General features: G+C 31.3%; 1 protein-coding gene across 2 annotated transcripts in view; it reads left to right on the top strand.

The window, feature by feature from the left end:
- The window catches only part of AGBE (1,4-alpha-glucan-branching enzyme), a 567,870-nt gene extending 549,741 nt beyond the window's left edge, over window positions 1-18,129 (top strand). For both annotated transcript variants that reach the window (XM_089597372.1, XM_089597367.1), the window contains 2 exons: window positions 17,673-17,961; window positions 18,040-18,129. In XM_089597372.1, coding sequence (XP_089453498.1) covers window positions 17,673-17,961; window positions 18,040-18,056 — 306 coding nt within the window. In that variant the 3' untranslated portion in view covers window positions 18,057-18,129. The remainder of the gene's footprint in view (window positions 1-17,672; window positions 17,962-18,039) is intronic.
- The last annotated feature ends 2,434 nt before the right edge of the window (window positions 18,130-20,563 follow it).

Here is a 20,563-nt window from a genome sequence, read left to right as displayed (position 1 = left end):
CAACACAAGTTATTCATAGCTACCGGGGTATCTCTGCTAACTACGGTGCCTCTGGCATCACGATCCGTGTCCTGAGCTCCAGGAGTCTAGGTAGCCATGTATGGGTGCGCTAAAGTTTATTATAGCCAGGGCTTTCGTTTTGTTTAACCTCAGCAGTACGCAGTCTTATGTCAGGCAAGAGTCTGCCAATGCCACGCCACGTTGCTCCAGTGTCAATCTCATGACTAATTCTAGTCTTTGTCTTTGTGTCAGCATGCAGGCGCACTGTATACTATATAGTTAGATACTATTAGCAAGCACACTACTGTGAATTGGACACCGTCACTATACTAGATCCTAGAACACCAATACACTGGTAGCAGCCTCTTTCACGTTCATACTATCAACAATGCACATATACTCCGATGGTAGGGGTTGGTAGCGCAGAAGAAGAGTTAAATCAAGTTCCTTAATCATTTTAAATAGTGTTGCTTTCTAGCCTTACACCGAAACTTGCACTCAATAGCAAGTCACGAGAGGAAGAGAAATCTAACTATGAGACTCCCGCTGCTGATTGTCAGTAACAAGGGTTCTGTGACGTGATCAGACACGTTGCCAATTCACCACTTCGCAGTTCATAAGTCAGTAGCCCACTAAGACTCCCTACTACCCTTCTAATACCCTACCCCCACAAATTTTCTAAGCCTCTCTACCTCCTGTCAATTATGTTTTTCTTGTTCACTTGTATTTCTTGCAATATAACCTAATAACTAAATTATTTTATTCAATATCCTTCTAATACTGAAATAGAACAAATCAAAAGTTGTACAATTGACTGTGTCAAGTCTGTTTTTAATAACTAATAGACTTGTCATTAATATTCAGTTTAATTTTTTAATGTAATATATCCATTTTTTTACACTTCTTGCAAGGTAAATAAATGAGGCCTGCTCTTATTTTTTAGTTTTATTATTTTAACTCAAATACAAAGTTTACCAAACAAATTCAAATTAATGTATAACATGATACAATAGTAAGTATTTATCAAATAATTTTGTACTTGAATATAAATAGTAAGGGCCCTTGTAGCTATAGCGAGGGGCTCTACATATTCACGGTAGGTGTACTTGTATGTATTTACGAAACTTCTGTAATTTTTAAGTATATGTGATTTATGTATTTGAGGCAATTATAAATTGATCATGAATAACTTTAAATAAAATATAACAAATCCATTTAATGTACGTAAGGTCCCATTTACAGTGAGTGCAGCAACCGAAAGCAGCCGAGAGAAAAAATCGGCTAAGTTTAGGCAAAGGTAGGCAATCGGCACCACTAGCTGTTATTTCCGTTTCTTTTTTTTTGGTTTATGTTGCTGTCTGTTCCTATCTTGTATATAATAACATTTGCTAGGAACGTGAGCTAAAAGTATGGAAACGTAAGCAACAGCTAGTGGCACCGATTGACTATCTTTGCCTAATCTTTGCTGACTTTTGCTGTCAGCTGCTTTTGGTTGCTGCACTTAACGTAAACGGGACCTTAGACTTCTCTATAAGATGCTCAGATCGAACGTATTACATTTTTTTCATACACACAAAAAGTGTGTAAAAATGTAGATATATAAAAGACATAGTTTTATTTGTCTTTTATGGTACGAAGTTCTTACCCCATTGTTCATTTCTTAAGCTCATTTGTGAACTTAAATAAGTTATATAAGACTACTGTGAAAACAGAAGCAACTATCCCCACATAACTGAATTCGAAAGCACGTTATTAATTGGTTTTGTATTCAAACTACGATTTCAGTGCCATTAAAGAACTTAAAGTATACAATAAAAACTCGCACTTACTGTTTAGTTAATAATGTAATTATATTAATAATATGTTTTACAGTAAGTATAGTTTATGATGTATGTATTGTACATATATATTAACATAAATTGGGACTCATGCAGATAAATTTAAATTGCAGTTGTATATATGTTGACAATATCATATTAATACTGAACCTTATTAGTATGACCCGATAAATTGTGTTCCAGAGACCACATTATTTTAAATAAGTTAAATAAAAGAGAACAACAATAAATTTTATTCACATGATTTAAACTGAAACTTCTCATCGAAATAAATAAGGATATATAAAAATCACGATCTGTACTCTAGGACAGCCACGAATGACATTTAAATAAAACGGTCGAGACTGTACTCTAAAAAAGTGTGGTCATAACAATACAATATTAAAAAATATAATCATAAGTGGTTCTTTTTTCTGTTCCATAATAAAAGCAACCTTGAATAATACGTTTAAACTGAAGTTGTTTGTATGGAAAAAGTGTTTTAAAATTTGAGTGGCATTTTTAAAAACTCTTACATTTCGATAATTCTATTAGCAAAGGAATGCATATTTTTTGCGCAATCTAATAACTATAGTCTTAATGTTCACGTTTATTTGTTTTTATATTTATGATTAAAGAAAAAATTAAGTTTAATTTTAATTTAAGACCTCAAAAATGTTTCTTTCAATCTGAGGTAGACACGGGACTTAGAAATAAGCATTATTACGACTTTTTACGTAGAAGTTTGTAGGAGGGAGTGCAGTAGAGCTATCTGTCTAGAAAATGTATTGGTCTCAATATTACGCTGCTTATGTTTATAATTGTTGATGCCTGTCGATGTTCTAAGGTTCACCTGTCATTCAATAAATCGTAGAGCATGTTTTACTTAAATTTTGTCTCTATCAGATTTTAAACAGCACAGCCAATAACAAATTTTTTTACAAATTTCTATAATAGATGTTACTTGTCGGTCATTAAGCGACTTTGCACTTTGAGTATTGTATTATGGAGAAATAGATGATGTGACATTAGAATTAATGTGTTATGAAACATAAAAGTTGTTTGTTGTCACTAATTAATACTAGAAAAAAATATAAAATACTACTGCGTACCACTAAGTAATAATATGTTACAACTGTTAAAAACGAACTTTATAAGCTATTCCCTAAGAACTTTATGTCCTTATTTAATCATATCACGTGGTCATATCACAAGTATCTTATTTTATTCCCTGTTAGAAATTTTCCTATTTACACATCTCAAAATAAAAAACCACATTATTTTTAAATTTTTGTAAAAAAAATTTAACTAAAATCAAATAAATATCCAATCACTTCCAGACTGGCGAAAATTTTTTCGAAGCAATAGGAAAAGTTTTTCAAAACTAGGAAACATAAATTTTTGTGTATAATAAGTAAAAAAAAGTATTGATCACAGTGAGTCACAGTTTTATTTAGATTTTAAGAAAAACAGCTTGTATAAGAAAAAACAATTTAAAGAAAGTTACATTCTACTTGCTTTTGTTCAAGCTCTTTCACTTACACAGATACAACTTTAACATACTGTTGCAAAGGACTCTTATGCTTGTTTTAGCAAGTAACGAATTAATACGTACTGGTGTAAATAAGGCAACAGTGAATTTTATAAGAAGCATGACACTAAAAAATTTACAATGTTGACAAGTTTCGTTTGTGCTTGTTTTGGTGATAAGTAAATTTATTAGAGTATTCTCAAGAGGTACAGCTTTTTTTTAACAAAATAAAAAATTAGCATAGTTTTCAATATTTTGTTAATTTTTAGGCGCTTTATGTTGATGGATTATATAATTTTCAAACAAAATTTGTTTGCTATAAAATAATTTTACTGACAAAAAAATTGCTTACGTCCTCCGTATAAAAGATTACAAGAAAATTGTGCCCCTGCTTCTGAATCAGATACTCCCTCCTTGAAACATACATGAAATTTAAATAGGTTTTAATTATTCCATGGGGTGAGTATGAAATATATGATGTTTTAATTCATTATGTCACTTCTTAGGAATAACAGCGTTTAACTTTTTTTTTTTTTTTTTTTTTTCTTTTTTAACAGTAGTAAGACAAAATCAGAAATTAACTTTATTCTTTTCAATGACAATTCGATTTGGAAAAAAACAATGAATTTTTTCTTTAGGGAACAAATTTCAATGATTTGCTTATTTTTTGCTGTTCTATGTAAAATGGCATAGTTTTAAGGCATTGGAATTTAATATTTTTACCTTTCAAGTGAGTGAAAATAGAAATACACATAAAAAAAACCTTCTTGGAAATTCATTCCTTAATTCAAATTTAAACCGCACTCTAAAAACTTCAAACGTTTAACAAAATGTTTTAGGATAGAATGGGTGCTTTACCACCCTAGATAAAATTTTATTGATAACCATTGCTCCATTTAAATTAAAATTTCAGTAGTGAGAGCAGCCATAAATAATATTTGATGCCTGGGTAAATAGTTACATATTAACGTTTAATCTACGTACAAATGTGTAATCTAGATTGTCTCAGACTTATCCAATCATTATAAGATGATGAACTTCTCAGTTTTCTATTGTGCAAAAAAACAAATATTTTAGAAATGTGATAGCACTGCAACGATAATCGTGCGCGGGCGCGCGCGTGTGTGCGTGTATGTGATACACAAGAGTAGGTCAACTATAAGGATTTTAATCTAGTGAGCATTCTAGTCCACAAGTGGACTAGTCTCCTTACTAGATAAAAATCCTTAGAGGGATTTTTGGGACTCATAGCCTCACTCCTATTACCCCTCACCTCTACTACTCTTTCATCCCTTTTCCGAAAATCTCCATACTGAGTTAAACGTCCCACTGAGTTAGAAGTCCCATAGTTAGTGCACAAAATTGTAGGAGTGGGTATTGTCAGCCTTAGTATCGATACTTTGGTATCGATACTAATAGTGACATTCCCATACCAAATCTCGATACCGATGCCAAAAGCATTAATATTATCGGCATTACCGATTTGAACGAATATGTATAATAAACATCATTTAAATTTACAAATACACTTACACACACACACTCACACGTATATGTATTTTCGCCCTCTACGCGCTCCATGCGCTAACCCCTCTATTTTTGAATATCAGTTAAATACTTTATATTTTTAGTTTGCCTTTTAAAGTCAAACAAATACAAAAATCGTGCAGTTTTAAATACAAATAAAATTTTACAATTAGAAGACAAATCATGTGGGAATTAAAATAAACCCACACCAACAAACGTTGCTATAAAAGAAAACAGTACCATGAAAAAAATTGTTTTCTGTACTTAAATATTCAAGATTTTAAACAGATTTTTCCAGTTTCAAAAAACAGTAATAGAAGCATGATTGTACAAAAAAGTATTGAATTATCATATCTTTGAACATAGTTCCGTATTTTAAAATGTTGTATCAATTACCTTTTGTCTTTACAGAAAGCAATTTTCTTTAGTCTTAATGTTTTCTATGACTATAAATGAATTTCAATGTCAGAGTTTTAATTATATTGATATAAATTTGAGAAAACCACTGTCTTCGTATGGTCAATTTAACGTCACGTTATCAAGATATGAAAATGAAAACAGAGTTTATATTTCAACTTAACGAGATAAGAATTTGCAAATTAAAAATATTGTTTGAAAAGACACTTTTGATGTTAACTAATCGGAGGTGCATAAAAAAATTTGATTTTTATACATTTTCAAAAGTATAAAATTGTCTGAAGAAAGTTAGAACAAATATTAGAGCATTGCTTAGACTTTGCTATTAACGAATTATAATCCTTCACATAGGCTTTAAATTACAAGGAAAAAGGTTTAAATCAAAATCTAAAACTCAATCTCAAAATAAGGATTGTGTGATTCGACATAACTACTTGATTATTAGTCTTTAATTATATTATTAGTCATACTTCAAACAGTAGGAACTAATTTTAAATCGCAATAATAAAACAGAATCTTTTAAAATATTAAAAACAGTTGACGGAATACTTCATAGCTCTTTTAAAGATGCTGCTATTGCTTTCGGTTTAATGGAACACGATTTCCAAATTCAAAATATTTTTGATGAAGCATGTAACGTCATGCTGCCATGCCAATTGAGAAATTTTTTTCTGTAGTTCTTAATGCATTAAGATATTTCAGACAAAAATTTATGAAGAAAATTAAAATAAGTTCTATTGAAGATTTTAGAAAAAAAAAAAACTAAATAATGCCTTATTAAAACTGAGTTCAATTTCTAAATTTAAAGAAATTTCTAAAAAAATTACCAAGGCAGGAATTATTACTAGGTATTGAAAAAGGAAAAATTAAATCATAGTCACTGCCCAATATATATAAAACAACTAATGTTTGTTCCAATATTTTTAATAAAAATATGAACTTTTTAATAGGTAAAGTTATACGTACTTCTCGTAACATATGTATTAAATTTTGAATAGGAAAATTCAAAATTATATGAAAAAAGAAAACAAGAACATGTTACAGGATAGATAATGCTACTTACAAAGGCTATGATAAATTAAATAGTGGTATTTATATAAATTTCCAATTTTATTTCTAAATAAAATTTATGAGGGTTTATCCCCGCAAAAACTTCATTTAAAAATAGGAACGATGGTTATAACGATATAGAATAATGCAATTAATGCCATAGCACTACCTTAAGGGCGGTGTGGAAATGTGTTAACAAATTATATGGACAAAATAATTTCCAAGAAAATGGTAAAAAATATCTAAAGAAGGCTAGAACAAATATTGGATCGTTGCTCAGATAATGTGTTTAGAATGTGTAAAGAGTCTAAGGTTGGTTTCTTAAAAAGTGTAGGAAAAGCTGAAAGGGGAGGTAGGGTATAAAAAGTAGTTTGACTAAAAAAAAAGATAACTTACATACTTTTATTTCATTAAGAGGTACAGCTAAAGGGTGGCTAGAGGTAAATCTTTAAAATGGTGAGAACAACTAATCGATTTATCCAGTTATAGGATTGTATAACAGTAAGAGGTGTAGAGGGGGTGGAAGGGGGCAGAGGAGGGCTGAAAAAAAAATTAACCCAATAGAAATTAGGTAAAAACCGATATTATTCTAATTCATATAGAGAAAGACGATGGAGATAAGGAGGGAGGAGGTTAATGGGCGGATTAACAGAAATTTAATCCAATTAAAACTTGCTCCTGGTGTCGTTGAGTTGATACATCTCTTACTAGGTCCAGCTGGTAGCTTTGCTCGATGACGAATAATAACTCTGCGAGGTCTCACGTTCTTGTATTGCATTTTGAAAGCTTGCTCCCCATTTTGATGCGAACGCACATAACGCGTACTCTGAACAGGAAATTCTTAAGAAAATGCTGAGCTCCGGAGACATCATTTGTCGCTTCGAGCTAGACAAAATCACATCAGTAGCAAGTAGGCCCAAGCCTGTGCTAGGAGACTAGCCGAGAACTTCTCCCTCCCACACGTGTACTACTCATCCCACTTTTGTGTCCCCGCACGGGGAGAAAAAAAATGTATTCAATGCATTACCATGAGCCATAAGAATCGCGTTGTCTCTGCCTTGCTTTCCTAGCATGGCTCGTATGCCTTCAGTGCACGAGAAGTGGCATTCTAGTATATGTCAACTCACCACAAAGTAAACGTATAGCAAGCTTCACAAAAAATACACAGCACTATTCTCAAAATACGTAACTGCCAATGCTATGAATACGTGGCTTCTATTTACGTGAAGACCAACGCGCGTTACAGCAAAAGTAGACTTACATATGAATATGCGTATATCTAACTGAATGCATGCTAGTTATCTTGACTGCGGCAGAAAATCAAAGACGTGTCCGTCATAGCACTCTCGTCAGAACTGACGCCCTGTGGCCAGAGTTTACTTGTGCTTAACTGCCAATTTTAATAGACTAAAACTAAATAAGTAAATCACAAGCTATTTAATCCAATAACTCTGCACACTAAACATTCTTTATTATATAACCTTGTCTCCAAACCAATTTAACTAAATTACATTTTAAATATACATTTATTCTATAAATAAATAAATTAATATTAAAGCAGAAACTTAAAAAACCTTTTAAAGAAAAATGAGAATTCCTGGCATAACTTTTGATGATGTAATTTATAATGGCTGAGTAACCAGGAGCGCTTGATGGCCAACTTATTTATTGATAAAATAATAATAAATAACTAAAGCGACAATCACCAGATAATCAGAGGCACTTACTGGAAACTTTGTTAATTCATAAAATATTGACTTTTTACATAAGCTCATATCTTTAGGTGATCCAAGGCACCCACTTGATGCCTTATAAATTAATAAGCGCCTATCATCTCGTGATCTGGGGCGTTCACAAGCCACATTGTTTCTAGTAAAAACATTGATTAAAAATATGGGCGCCGTCCCCCAAGTACCCAAGGCTTTCACTGACTACTTCATTCATGATTAAAACATTGATTAATAACATCAGCGCCGATTCCTAGATCACCTGGAGCACTTACTGGCCACTTAAATAATTAATAAGACATTAATTAATAATATAAGCTTCTATCCCATAATGACCCAGGACGCTTACTGACAACTTCGTTAATTAATAAAACATTGATTAATTACATAAGCGCCTATTCCCAGGCAACCCTGGGCGCTTACTTGCTGCCCGTTAATTAATTAAATAGAAATTAATTACAGAAACGCCGAATCTTAAGTGACTTGGGGTGCTGACTTGCTACTTAATAAGTAATAATAAAACAAAAATTAATGACACAAGTGCTTATCCCCAGTTGACTCGGGGATCCTATTAGAAACTTCATCAATGAATAGAAAAATAATTAACAATTTAAATTACACAAGTTTCAATCCACAGGTAACCTGAGGTACCAACTGGCAGCCTTAAAAGTAATAATAGGATAAATTTCACAATATAAGCAGCAATAACCTCGTAGTTCACTAATATAATAGCAGCTTACTTATATCTGCTTTATTAATAATTAAAGAACCATAAATGATTATGCTGCCTATCAACAGGTAACTTTTGACGCTGGATTACTACTTAAAACTTTTTTTGATAACTGGCGCTTATGTTATTTATTGTTTTATAGTCAACTTATTAAGCAGACAGTAAGCATTTCATCTTACTTGATACTTTGCCCTAGTGCTTAAGTAGGGCCTTGGATTGCTTAGTGATTGGCATTTATGGTATTATAGATACGACGCTTCATGAATTAAGAAAGGACTTTTTAGTATGCAAAGTTTCCTTGAGACGACAGCTTAAGTCAAGGATTGGTTTTTTAATAATTATTTAAATAGCTACAGCGTGCCCTGGATTACCTGGTGATTAGCACCTGTCTTATTGATTGATGTTCTATTAATTGAACCTGACCATCTGCGCAACATTCTTGCTATTCATACCTGCCAATTGATGGAAGTCTACAGTAGATGAGATCTTGGATCAATTGATCAATGAAATCTTTCCAAAATCTCTGTCATCGCCATCACCAATATTATCGGTTTCAGATTTGTGACTACTTTACTGCCATCAACTGTTCAAGGATGAAGTATCAGACTCTTTCAAAACGACTAAAAAGAGAATGACAACTAAAAATACGAATGAGCCTTTAATCATTTTATTTATAGTTTTCTACGTAATTTTAATCGTATAATAATTTTTTTTTTTTTAATAGAAAGATAGTTTATGGAGTAGTTGTGTCGTACGGTTGTTACGAAGGAGATGCTCGTTGGGGCCCCATTGTACGAACTTTTTATTTATTATGTAGTATAAAATTAAAAAGCGAAAGCTTATTCTCAATAAGTTAAACTTATATATAAGGAGTGTGATAAAAAAAATGTTATCATTCTGTGTTTAAAATTTTTAGGAATCACTTTTACTGAATCAAGGAATAATTAAACCATGGCAGACTTGCAATAATTTAAACTGGCAGCGAAAATGTTGCTGCAGTCATTAGATCATGTGGCTAGTATGAATATACATGATTCAGATGGCTGCAGTTATCTTCGAAGGTGATTTGCTACTTCAGAAGAGTTGCTTACTACATAAAAATTTACCAGAACAAAAAAGTGATTGTTTACAGCGCTAACAGCTAATTTAGAAAGCATTTAAAATAAGATTAGAAGATTTTTATACTAAACTGAAAAAGAGTTGAGAGCTCAATCATATTTTTCAGTAATACCTAGAAATACTATGCAGTGTAATGATGTTATGCCGATTTTAAATAAATGTATAAGATTAGGTACTATTACAAATCTTGCACACCTACATATTCAATCATTTTTAGATGATGCAAAATTTTCACTTAAAGGAAATATTGTAACAGCTCTCTAATAATACAGTGCACAAAAAGTTAACGCTGACTTCTCAAGTGAACATGTGATACAGAAAGATGACCTTAAGAGTAATGAAATCATATACTTTGATACTAAAAATACACTAATTTATAATTAACAAATCTTAGTCAGTAGTTGAATGACAACGTAAGTAAGCTATTAAAACAGCATATGAAATAGTTTGAAGAAAAAAATTCAGGCTAGTCGTTGTAACAGATTTTAAATTTGATGATAAATATTAATAAGTTTTATCCTACGATAAGAAGATCGTATATTAAATTACCACTTTTTATTCAGAAAAAGAAAGCTTGTGCTAATGTAAAGATTGATCATAGAAAGTCTTTTATGTGGGCAGTATTGTCTGCCATTCATCCAGCAGAAGCTTACAGTGAACGTATCAGTTAGTGCATACAGTATCAAAATAAACTTAATGACAGTGGTATTTAGTTTGCAGTATCAGTGTAAAATATTGCAAAATAAGAAAAAATAAAAAAATAAAAAAATGTATGTTCCTGTGAACCTATACATCCTCAAAAAAGTTGGAAAAAGTTACAACATTGCTCTATGCTATCTAACTTTAGTGAAGAAAAAAAACATACCAATTTTTTTTTTTTTTTTTTTTTTTTTTTTTTTTTTTTTTTTTTTTTTTGATGGAGCGGGGAGGAGAAAATCATCAAAGACACCCTAGCTAATACGGTGGTAGTGTCGGATTCTCCTGGTGTGCCTCCCGACGAAAAACTAACCTCCCCGCATGGAACAGGTCCGTGAGGACCAGTCCCCTAGAAGACAAAAGGGCAAAGGAGAAGAAAGAAGAAGGAAAATAACAGAGAATTTTGGAGGCCAGCTCGCTCTCAGAGCAATGAGAGGAGGGGCACTTATCCAGGGCGTCAACGAGTGTCCCTTTGGCAGAGCCTACTCGCTGAGGAGAATGGTCATTGGCTCGTGAAGAGTTCTCGTCTGGCTAAGCTGAACACAAGCTAAGAAGACGTCGTCAAACTCATCGTCTTGGTGGTGACGAGATCGAGCGTGTTGGTTCTCGATTCAATCGCATCCGAGTCCAGCATCGAATGCATAGAAGGAAGCGAAGCAATCGATGCAAGTTCGAAAACTTTTCAAGCAAGTTAAACTGATCCTTACGCTCAGCGTGGACAACAGGAAATGCGAGGGACGTGGGCTCAAGCGACTTGCGTGGCCATGTAGGGTCAGGGTCAGCAAGCCAGACTGATCCACTCTACCACGCCTGGTTTGACGACAGGTCAGACATATCAGCGTCTCGGGTGGCGATATCAGTGGGATTCGATTGCTTGGACATGTGATGCCAAGAGCCTGAAGGCAAAATCTCCTGGATTTGGACGATGTAGTTGACAACCATTGAACAGCCGGTGGGCTCGACGGAGCGTATCCAATGAAGGCCGATCCAAGAATTGCACCAATCGTGGCAATGTTAGATTGGGACCACGAGTTTGTTGGCGGCTGAGCGGAGTAACTTATCACCGAGGAGAGCGGCCTTCAACTCAAGGCGTGGTATGGTCATCCTAAGCGCTGCGAAGGGCGATGCTCTCAGGCTACAAATAGGAGCGAGCTTCAAGCAAGCGAAAAGCAGCCGAAAGAGTTGACTCGTTCGAAGACGATTGCACCCGAGAGTACACGGCGGTGGCCATGACACGATGACTAGCATCGGAGAAGGCGTGTAGATGAGTAGCGGACGGGTGGCTGGTGCCTAACCAATGTGGAATGGAGAAGCCAGAGATGGCATGCAGTTGCTTGACAAAGATCAACCAGAACGTTGACATGGATGAAGGGACTGCCTCGTGCCATGCCAAGCCTGCTTGCCACAGGTCTTGCAGAAGAATCTTCGCACGTAGTATGAGAGGAGCGAGCCTCTCACATGGATCAAATAAGCTCGAGAGGGCGGCAAGCATAATACGTTTCTTCGAAAGAGGTCCAATGGAGGGCGGACTGAGCCAAAAATCATCAGAGGCTGGATCCCAGCAGACTCCGAGCTCACTGACCGATTCCTCAGTGCGGATTTAACGCCAGTGGAATATAATGAAATTTAACGTTTAGTGTGCACTTAGTGTGCTTAACAATGCAAAACGAGTTAACGAGACAATTGACCACGATAATCTAGAGGCTGCGCTTTCGTCCACTTCTCGTCCTCGAACTCTCTAAAAATCCCCTCTCTCTTTCCTTGACGCCGAAATCCTTTTCCGAGGGTGCGCGTACACGCTGTTCATAGGGACAAGCGGGAAAGATGCAATCTCAACAAAATCAAACTAGGGCAAACATTGAAAAACAAAAAATTATTCCCTAAAATGACTCTCCTTTTAGTGATAGAATTTATGAAGTTAAAGAGATGGAACTGAAAATAACTCTCTTTATAGCACAACATAACTTGTCAATTTATCTCCTCAGTAACTTTATACCTTTTATACAGGAGCTCTGCAAAAAACAAAAATTGTAGAGCAAATAGGCATGAAAAGGGGCAAATGTGTAAGTTTGATAAAAAACGTTTTGAGTGCTTGTGAATTTCAAAAAGTAGTACTCACAAAAATCAAAGATATTCAATTTTACTCTATAATCGACAGATATTATATTAAAAAACATTTTTTGCCTTGCGATTCAACATTTTAATTATAAAACGGGTAAACTAATTTTTCATTTATTACATTTGATTCAATTGGATGCAAAATTATGTGGTGCAAAAAAACTGTTTGAAGCGTTTGAAACATTTTATACAAAACATAGAAATCCTTTCAGCAGTATAGCAAGTTTGGCATGGGACAATGCTAGTCTTATGAATGGCTCGAAAAATACTTTCTTTACTTTTTTAAAAAATAACGTTGCTTATGTCATTTTGCTTCTGTGTATTTTTAATACTTCAGCTTTAGTTGCGAAAAAAAGTTATTTCAAAATTTCAATTTATTGCCAGATTTTGCTAAAATCGATTGCTAAATACTGCTCTAACAGTTCTAAGAGATGCCAGAACTTTAAAGAAATTTAAATTTTTTTTAAAACTTCTACAAAAAAAATTTTTAAAATAGTGACCACAAGATTTTACTTTTCAATTTTATTGGCCGGGTCCTTGATAATTTATCAGTTTTAAGAGCCTTCTTCTTACTCGAATGTCATGCGAAGCATGCTAAAAGTAATAATGAGAAAAAGAAAGCTTTCCTAACTATATGTATGATTTATTAAGTGATAACTCAGTAATAGATTATTTGTATTTTTGACACTATACTTTACTTGTTTTTAATAAATTTAGTGCATTCTTTCAAACTACAAAACTAGTCATTAATAAATTAAGAACCAAATGTTCAAGAGTTTTAGTAGCAATGGGCTCTAACTTCCTCACCGATGCAGCAATAAAAAAATTCACTTAAAATTTCAATTCCAAGATAAATGCAGATGAAGACTTCAAATCCATAAAAGATATGACTGCTAATGGTAATTGTATTATTATTTTTAAATCTTTTCCAGATCAACCTGCTGTAGATGTTCGGAAAAATTGCTTGAATTTTTACGTGACTGCTTCCAACGAAATCCAAAAAAATTACTTTCACAACGATGATATGCTTCGAACACTTAATTTTCTGGAACCTACAAATGTGTTGAATAGTGAATTTTGGAATCAGAATCCTAACTAAATTAACAACTTTCAGACTCATTTTACGATTTCAGATATTAATTTTAAATTATGAAAGAAAGAAATTTTGCAGCTGCCATCACTTTTTGTTTTAAATGTTTTAACTTTTTACAATGTTAAAATAGATGAGTTTTTGAAAAAAAATTACTGATTTATATTTAGAAAATAACAACTTTAGTATAACATTAGATAACAACTAGAGTTTCCAAATTTAAAAGTTTTAATCAAAGCGATCTTATGGTTCCACATTATAACTCCCCCAAAATGGAGATTCATTTACTTAACGCGATTTGTTTTATTCGATCTTATTTTCCAATAGATAAAAATAATGCAATTAATTTTAAAATCTCAAAAGAACATCTTAAACTATTCAACTTTAAAATGTATAAACGCGATTGAACGGACGATCCAGAAATCAAAATTCAAGGCAGCTTGTAATCAGTTTGGTGTTTTATAATTTTATTAACTTCTAAATAATTTATTTTAAAATGTCTTCTATGATTTTTGTATTTCATGTAAAATTAATTCTTAGCTGTTTTTATGATAACTTGAAAGATTTTACATTTACTTGTTTATTTTTAAAGCTATAATTTTAAATAATTAAAAATGGTAGAATTACTTCTTTGTTTTGTATCGATCGTACATTAAATTCAAAAAGTTATATTTCGATAAGAAATAACATTTATTCTAATAATATGTAGTCAATAAATTAATATAATTAATTAATTTATTTACTAACTCCCGCACTATGAGTATATTTGAAAAAGTTTGAGTTTGTCATTAGATTCGTGTTACTTTACAGTATTATTTAGGAATCTCAGTTTTTTTTGTTACCATCCGAATAAGTTAACTAAAAAGATGTTCCATTAAATAATGTATTATAAGTGTTCGTATGATATGGTTGTTGTTTATCAGAGTAACGTTGATAGTCACTTAGAAGAGACTGCTTAGTGATGAAGTAATTTATTTATTTATTAAAATTATTGATTTTATACTTATTAACAGTATTTATGTAGATTTATGAATCAATTATTGCTTTAAAGTAGATTGTAACTTTTTAATTTTAAAATTAAGTTAAATTGTTCTATTTTTTTTTCTTGAATTGATTGTTTTTTAAGATATTGACTCAGATATCATTATTAGTGGAATAGGTATATGTTGTATACTACTTATAAAAAAAATTACAGTAATAATTGATATTTTTTTATTAGTCCAGTTTATTCAACGTATACTATTTTTTTCGTACATTTAGTTTATTAAAACAAAACTGCTTAATTATTAATGAATCTTTTAAAAGTCACTAAATTTTTTTAACGTACTTTCGTTTAAGTCTTTGCTTAATCACTTCTTCCTTATTAATAACACGTAATGTACAGAATGTGTATAATGGAATTTTTTTGTCATTTATTGGCTTTACATAGGCTGCGTAAAGTTGTTCTGAGGTGATTCATGTCTTAATCTACTTATGGGTATCACGAGGGATTTATTTATTTAATATTAAGAAATAAACTCGGCATAATGGAGCATGAATATTGATTGACATTTCATTTACATCCAATAATTTGCTGTCCTGCTGACAGCCTCTTCAGGATTAAAATTCATGTAAGTGCTAAGATAACACATTAGTGTTAGCGCCGCTTAAGTATGACTTTTTAAAGAAAAAACTTTTATGACTATTATATAATTGTAATTTTAAGAGCATTATTTTATTGAAACCAAGTAAAGCGTTGCAATATGTGAACAAAATTATAGGAGCCATTGGTGTTCATGTAATGTGTTGTCTTAGCACTTACATGAATTTTAATCCTAAAGAGGCTGTCAGCAGGACATATTGAATGTAAATGAAATGTGAATAAATAGTCATGCTCCATAATGCCAAGTTTATTTCTAAATGTGAATAATGATGACTAAGGAGCAAGTGGAAAAAAGTACATTGTTATGTATAGATTTTTTAATTCTAACACATTTCGCTCTTTCTATATCCACGTTGAAAAAACGTAGTTTGAAAAAACTATGATAAAACTGCATTACACCAAATCAATTACTAATAAAAATTGTTCTTACTCCATATGTTATGTTTTAATTAACCTTGACAGTAATTAAATTGTAATGAGGAATTGTAAAAGTTTTGTTAGGACATGAAAACATCGTACACAAAAATATGTGTTCACAATGAAATATAGTTCTAGCTTACTAAGTACTTTTAAAGTTGAGAAAGTATATTATTAATTTATTGGCTGTAAGTATAAAAGTAAGTACAATGCATAGAGATTCTTAGTGTACCCTAAAGATTTTAAAATAACTATCTTACGTGCCTGCAATGTAAAATTTAGAGCCAAAAACTTCAAGCAATGGAAAATGAAGTAATTGAATCCACGGATTTGCTTAAAAAGTTGGAATTAACTTTTTCATAAGAATAAAAACCTTGTAAAAGGCTTTGACTATTACGAAAAAACTTAAATTTAGCTAGTGATTCTCTACATTTGATTCATTATAAGCTTTTGAAATTATAGTTTAAGTTATTAATGTTCACAAACTTCAAATAAGCATGATGTTATGAAATCCTTGTTCTTAAATTTAGATATTACTTAGTTTTATACTTCATATAACTTTCAGTGCCCACGGTTTTGTAGACTGGATTATTAACATGAACGCTTAGAAGCACTGAGTCTTGTCATTTCTACGTATTCTAAGAATCTTCATGAACTACGTTAAATACTACAGTTACTGCATATTGATTAACAAAGCTAGCTGTTTTGAGAATGTTGTTCCATCGGAAAAAATTTCTCTCTATGACATACTACTAAAATGTTGAAAATTAGTACAATAAAGTTTTACGCATATAAGCCTAGTTAAGATCGTACTAATAATACTGATAAAGTTTAATAACTCTCAACTTGTTCTTACTGTCTTCATTAAATTATAAAAAAACAAAATAGTCTTCAAAAGCAGGACTATACATTACAAATTTACATATGTGATATATTTCGCATTAAAATAAGGCATACTTTGGTCGCCTCATGGTTTTACAGCAGATATATTACATCCAATGGTCCAACATGTTGATATTAATGAGATATCTTTGAGCATGGCAATGAGATATTGCCAAAATATTGGACACATGTGAATTGTAATAAGTAGTCCTGCTCTTGAATACTATTTTTTCTTTATTAACATGTCGATGATACTGATGAAATGCGAGTAACTTTAGAAAATTTTTTAAAAATGATTACAAGAAATAATAGCATTCTCCGCCTTCTAACCTCAAAACAGCACCTTTGCTGCTTGATTTTGGATTCTCAGGCGGAAAAATAGTATACGAAACTCACTCGAAAAGGTTTCTTTACGCACTTTGTTACGGTCCTCGCCTTCGGCTTGTGCCGTAAACCTCTCAGTTCGTAAATCGAAGCCTTTGCAAACTCGTGCGTAATATACTATTTCGTTAGTCGTATTTTTATTCGTAAAACTTTTTCTGTTGACATGGTATGAACAATATATTTTAGAAGTACAGGGTATAGTTAGGAAATGTTATGAAGCTTGAATTTTTTGACACAATAATCCCAACGACTTATCAAGCCAAAAGCCTGGTGCATGGCCAGATTATACTTAAGTCTTAATTTAAGGCTTAATATTTAACTACGAGACATTTGACTCATGTGCCTTGTGTTAAGTAACTTGCGATCTTTTAAAACTTTTGAAAAACCAAAAGAGTTTTTATTTCTTGTTAAAATTTAGTTAATAAATTTTTTAAAAACATTTTATTATATCAATATATAAATTACTTATTTATAATTGGCATCGTCAAATATAGATGTTTAATCCATCATATCAAAATTATGCAGGCTTATGTATCTTGGAAGCATGAAGATGATAAGATAATTGTATTCGAAAGAGCTGCATTAGTATTCGTTTTTAATTTTCATCCAGTAAAATCGTTTGCTGATTATCCTGTAGGTCTTAACACATTCGGGACCTATAGAGTTGTATTAAATAGCGATGATACTAAATTTGGAGGGTTTAACCGTATTGATACCAGTATCCACCATCATGCTGAAAATAAAATTTTTTGTAATAGATTATACAGAATGTTGATTTATATACCATCTCGCACTGCAGCAGTTTATGCTATGGGTAATTACATAAATTTTTTTTATTTTGGATTTTTGAGAGATATTGTGATAATCAACAAATATATATTTTACCTTACAGATAATTCAAGCAACTGAGATAGTCATTAAATGATACTTTATGTGCAAAATAATTGTATTGAAATAGAGTACAATTTTTAATGTAAAAGAAATTATTAAATAATTGTGGAAAAAAATGTTGCACTAATGTTTTGCTCCCCATTTTCATGACGCATATTCTAAGTATACGTTGGTACAATATTCTTTCAAGAATTACAAATAGTCTTTTGTAGAAAAATTCTTCACGAGATAATACAACTTGTTAAAACTCGTTTTTAACCTTATTTACAGCATAAAAAATTTTATATTTTAATTTATGAATTCTTTTACTTTGACAAACTACTACACATTATACTATGACAATACATAATTTGAAATATAAAATGCGTTAATTGTGAACTTCAATTAAGTAAATATTATCTCTTTCTCATTTATTTCAAAGCATTTTAATTAATTACTACTTGGATTTAGGAGATACGGGATCCCTTATATCTATAATTTATATTTTTCAAAAAAGTTTCTTAGAATCTACAGTAAAATTGTCTTAACTAAATACAGTTTCAAAATAGTTATAAATTTTAAAAAGTTAAAAACATGTCCAAACGATCTCCGAAAAATATGCAGTACGAGCTAGCTACTAAACATGTATGTTTAACATCGAACACTTCTCAATATCTAAATGAATAGGTTATTGTGGTTCTACTTCACATCTTCCTTCAAGAGTCAGAAACTGCATTTTGTACAAAAATGTTCGTGCTTCAGTGTTGTCACTATGAAAAGCAATAAATGTTTATTTTTTGAGCATGTAATCGTTGTAACGTTGTAATCGGACTTTTTTTGTTACTATTGACACTCTTATTCTTAAAATAGCATAAGATAACTTTCAAATGTTTTTGTATCCTCCACTTTCTAAAATAAGTCTTTGTTGAAATTCATTCTACAAAATGTTTTAGCAACGATTTCATTTTTTATCACCATCATTCTTCTTTTAAAGCTTGTATAATCTTTGAGATTTACGAATGTTTTAGTAGATAATGTTTTTAATTAGATGCATTGAATTCTAATCGTACTTATTGCATTGTGAGAGTTTTTTTAACGTTTAACTTACTTTACAAAACTTATAATGTGTTTAATTTACACTTTACATACATTGAAGAGCCGCATCGTGATGTGCTTGTATAGAAATGAAATACACAGTCTCAAATCTCAGAAAATTTCTAGCGAGAAAGCTCTTCTTACCGGAAAACAAATAAATCTTTTTATACATAGATATCCTTATGTAAGGAAACTTACAAGGACTTTACGTGCTTTTAAAATTTATACTAGTAACATTAAAAATTTATGAAGACAGTGTTCATAAGTACAATTTTGTCCTCATAATAATTTTTTTTCACATAATAATGTCCGTATAAGTCACCATTAATAAATGTATATGTATACATATAGGGTGACTTATGAGGACTTTACGTGCTTTTAGAACATACGAGGTGTGTTCAAAGAATAACAAGGATTTTCGTTTTATGAAAAAATTTATTTATTTATTTATCAATATCTATTTTGTCCCCTTCAAAATAATCCCCCTCGGATATAATAACACTTGTGCCAACGCTTTATCCAATCCTCGAAACACTTTTGAAACTCGATCTTTGTAATAGCTTTTAGCTCTTTCAGCTATTCGCTATTAATGTCATCTATGCTTGTAAAACGACGGCCTTTTAATGTTCTCTTTATTTTATCTCACAATTTTTTATTATATGATAAATACAACTTTTATTTTGAGTTAAAGTATTCAGAGATATAAATTTTATGAGAAAGGCTTTTTTGCAAAAAAATGTACATATCTGTATAACCGTACGAGTTGAAATATTTATTAATCAATATTCAACATTATTTTAACACAGCAGTGATATGGTATTTGGTATAAAAAATAAAAATGTAGAATTTTTATAATTATAAAATCAACGTTTGAAAATATACGATGATTTTTGTCATTATAGAATTTCTAGTACGAAATTGAAGGCTGTCCTTTCCTTCAATTTCGTAAAATTAATTTTTACGAAAATTCAAAGTTTTCAAGATAAATGTCAAAGTTGTAATACGCATAACAAATTTTGTAATGTGAGCCTTTCTTTTTTTTCAATGTAAGAATTTAAAAATACAGTATCCTAATGTATCAGCTTTTTTATATTTTCACTTGTTAAAGATCTAATTTTCAAGATGCATTCTATATATTAAAAAAACTTCATTTCTTAGAAAAAAATAAAAAATTATAAGGAATGAACATTGACAAATAAACAATGAAATTATTAACGATCAAAAATTTCTTGTTATACAATGTTTTCAATGTTTGCTTGGTTCTCCGAATCCTTTTGTATGAATATATTCTCAGGACTTTTACATCTTGATAACAATATGTATAGTTGACTATGAGAAAACAAAGGTCTTTTGTAGTAAAATCTTAATTTATCCAAACTTTGACCTTGCTATTTATTGATTGTCATGGAAAAAGCTAGAACTTTTGAAAATTGTTTTCTGTTTATAATAAA

This window comes from Copidosoma floridanum, unplaced genomic scaffold (assembly GCF_036245765.1).
Source record: "Copidosoma floridanum isolate Cflo_tuat_1 unplaced genomic scaffold, Cflo_Japanese_pri ptg000004l, whole genome shotgun sequence".
NCBI lineage: Eukaryota > Metazoa > Arthropoda > Insecta > Hymenoptera > Encyrtidae > Copidosoma > Copidosoma floridanum.
The sequence above is the reverse complement of the archived record's forward strand: the minus strand, read 5'-3'. Positions and strand labels throughout refer to the sequence as shown.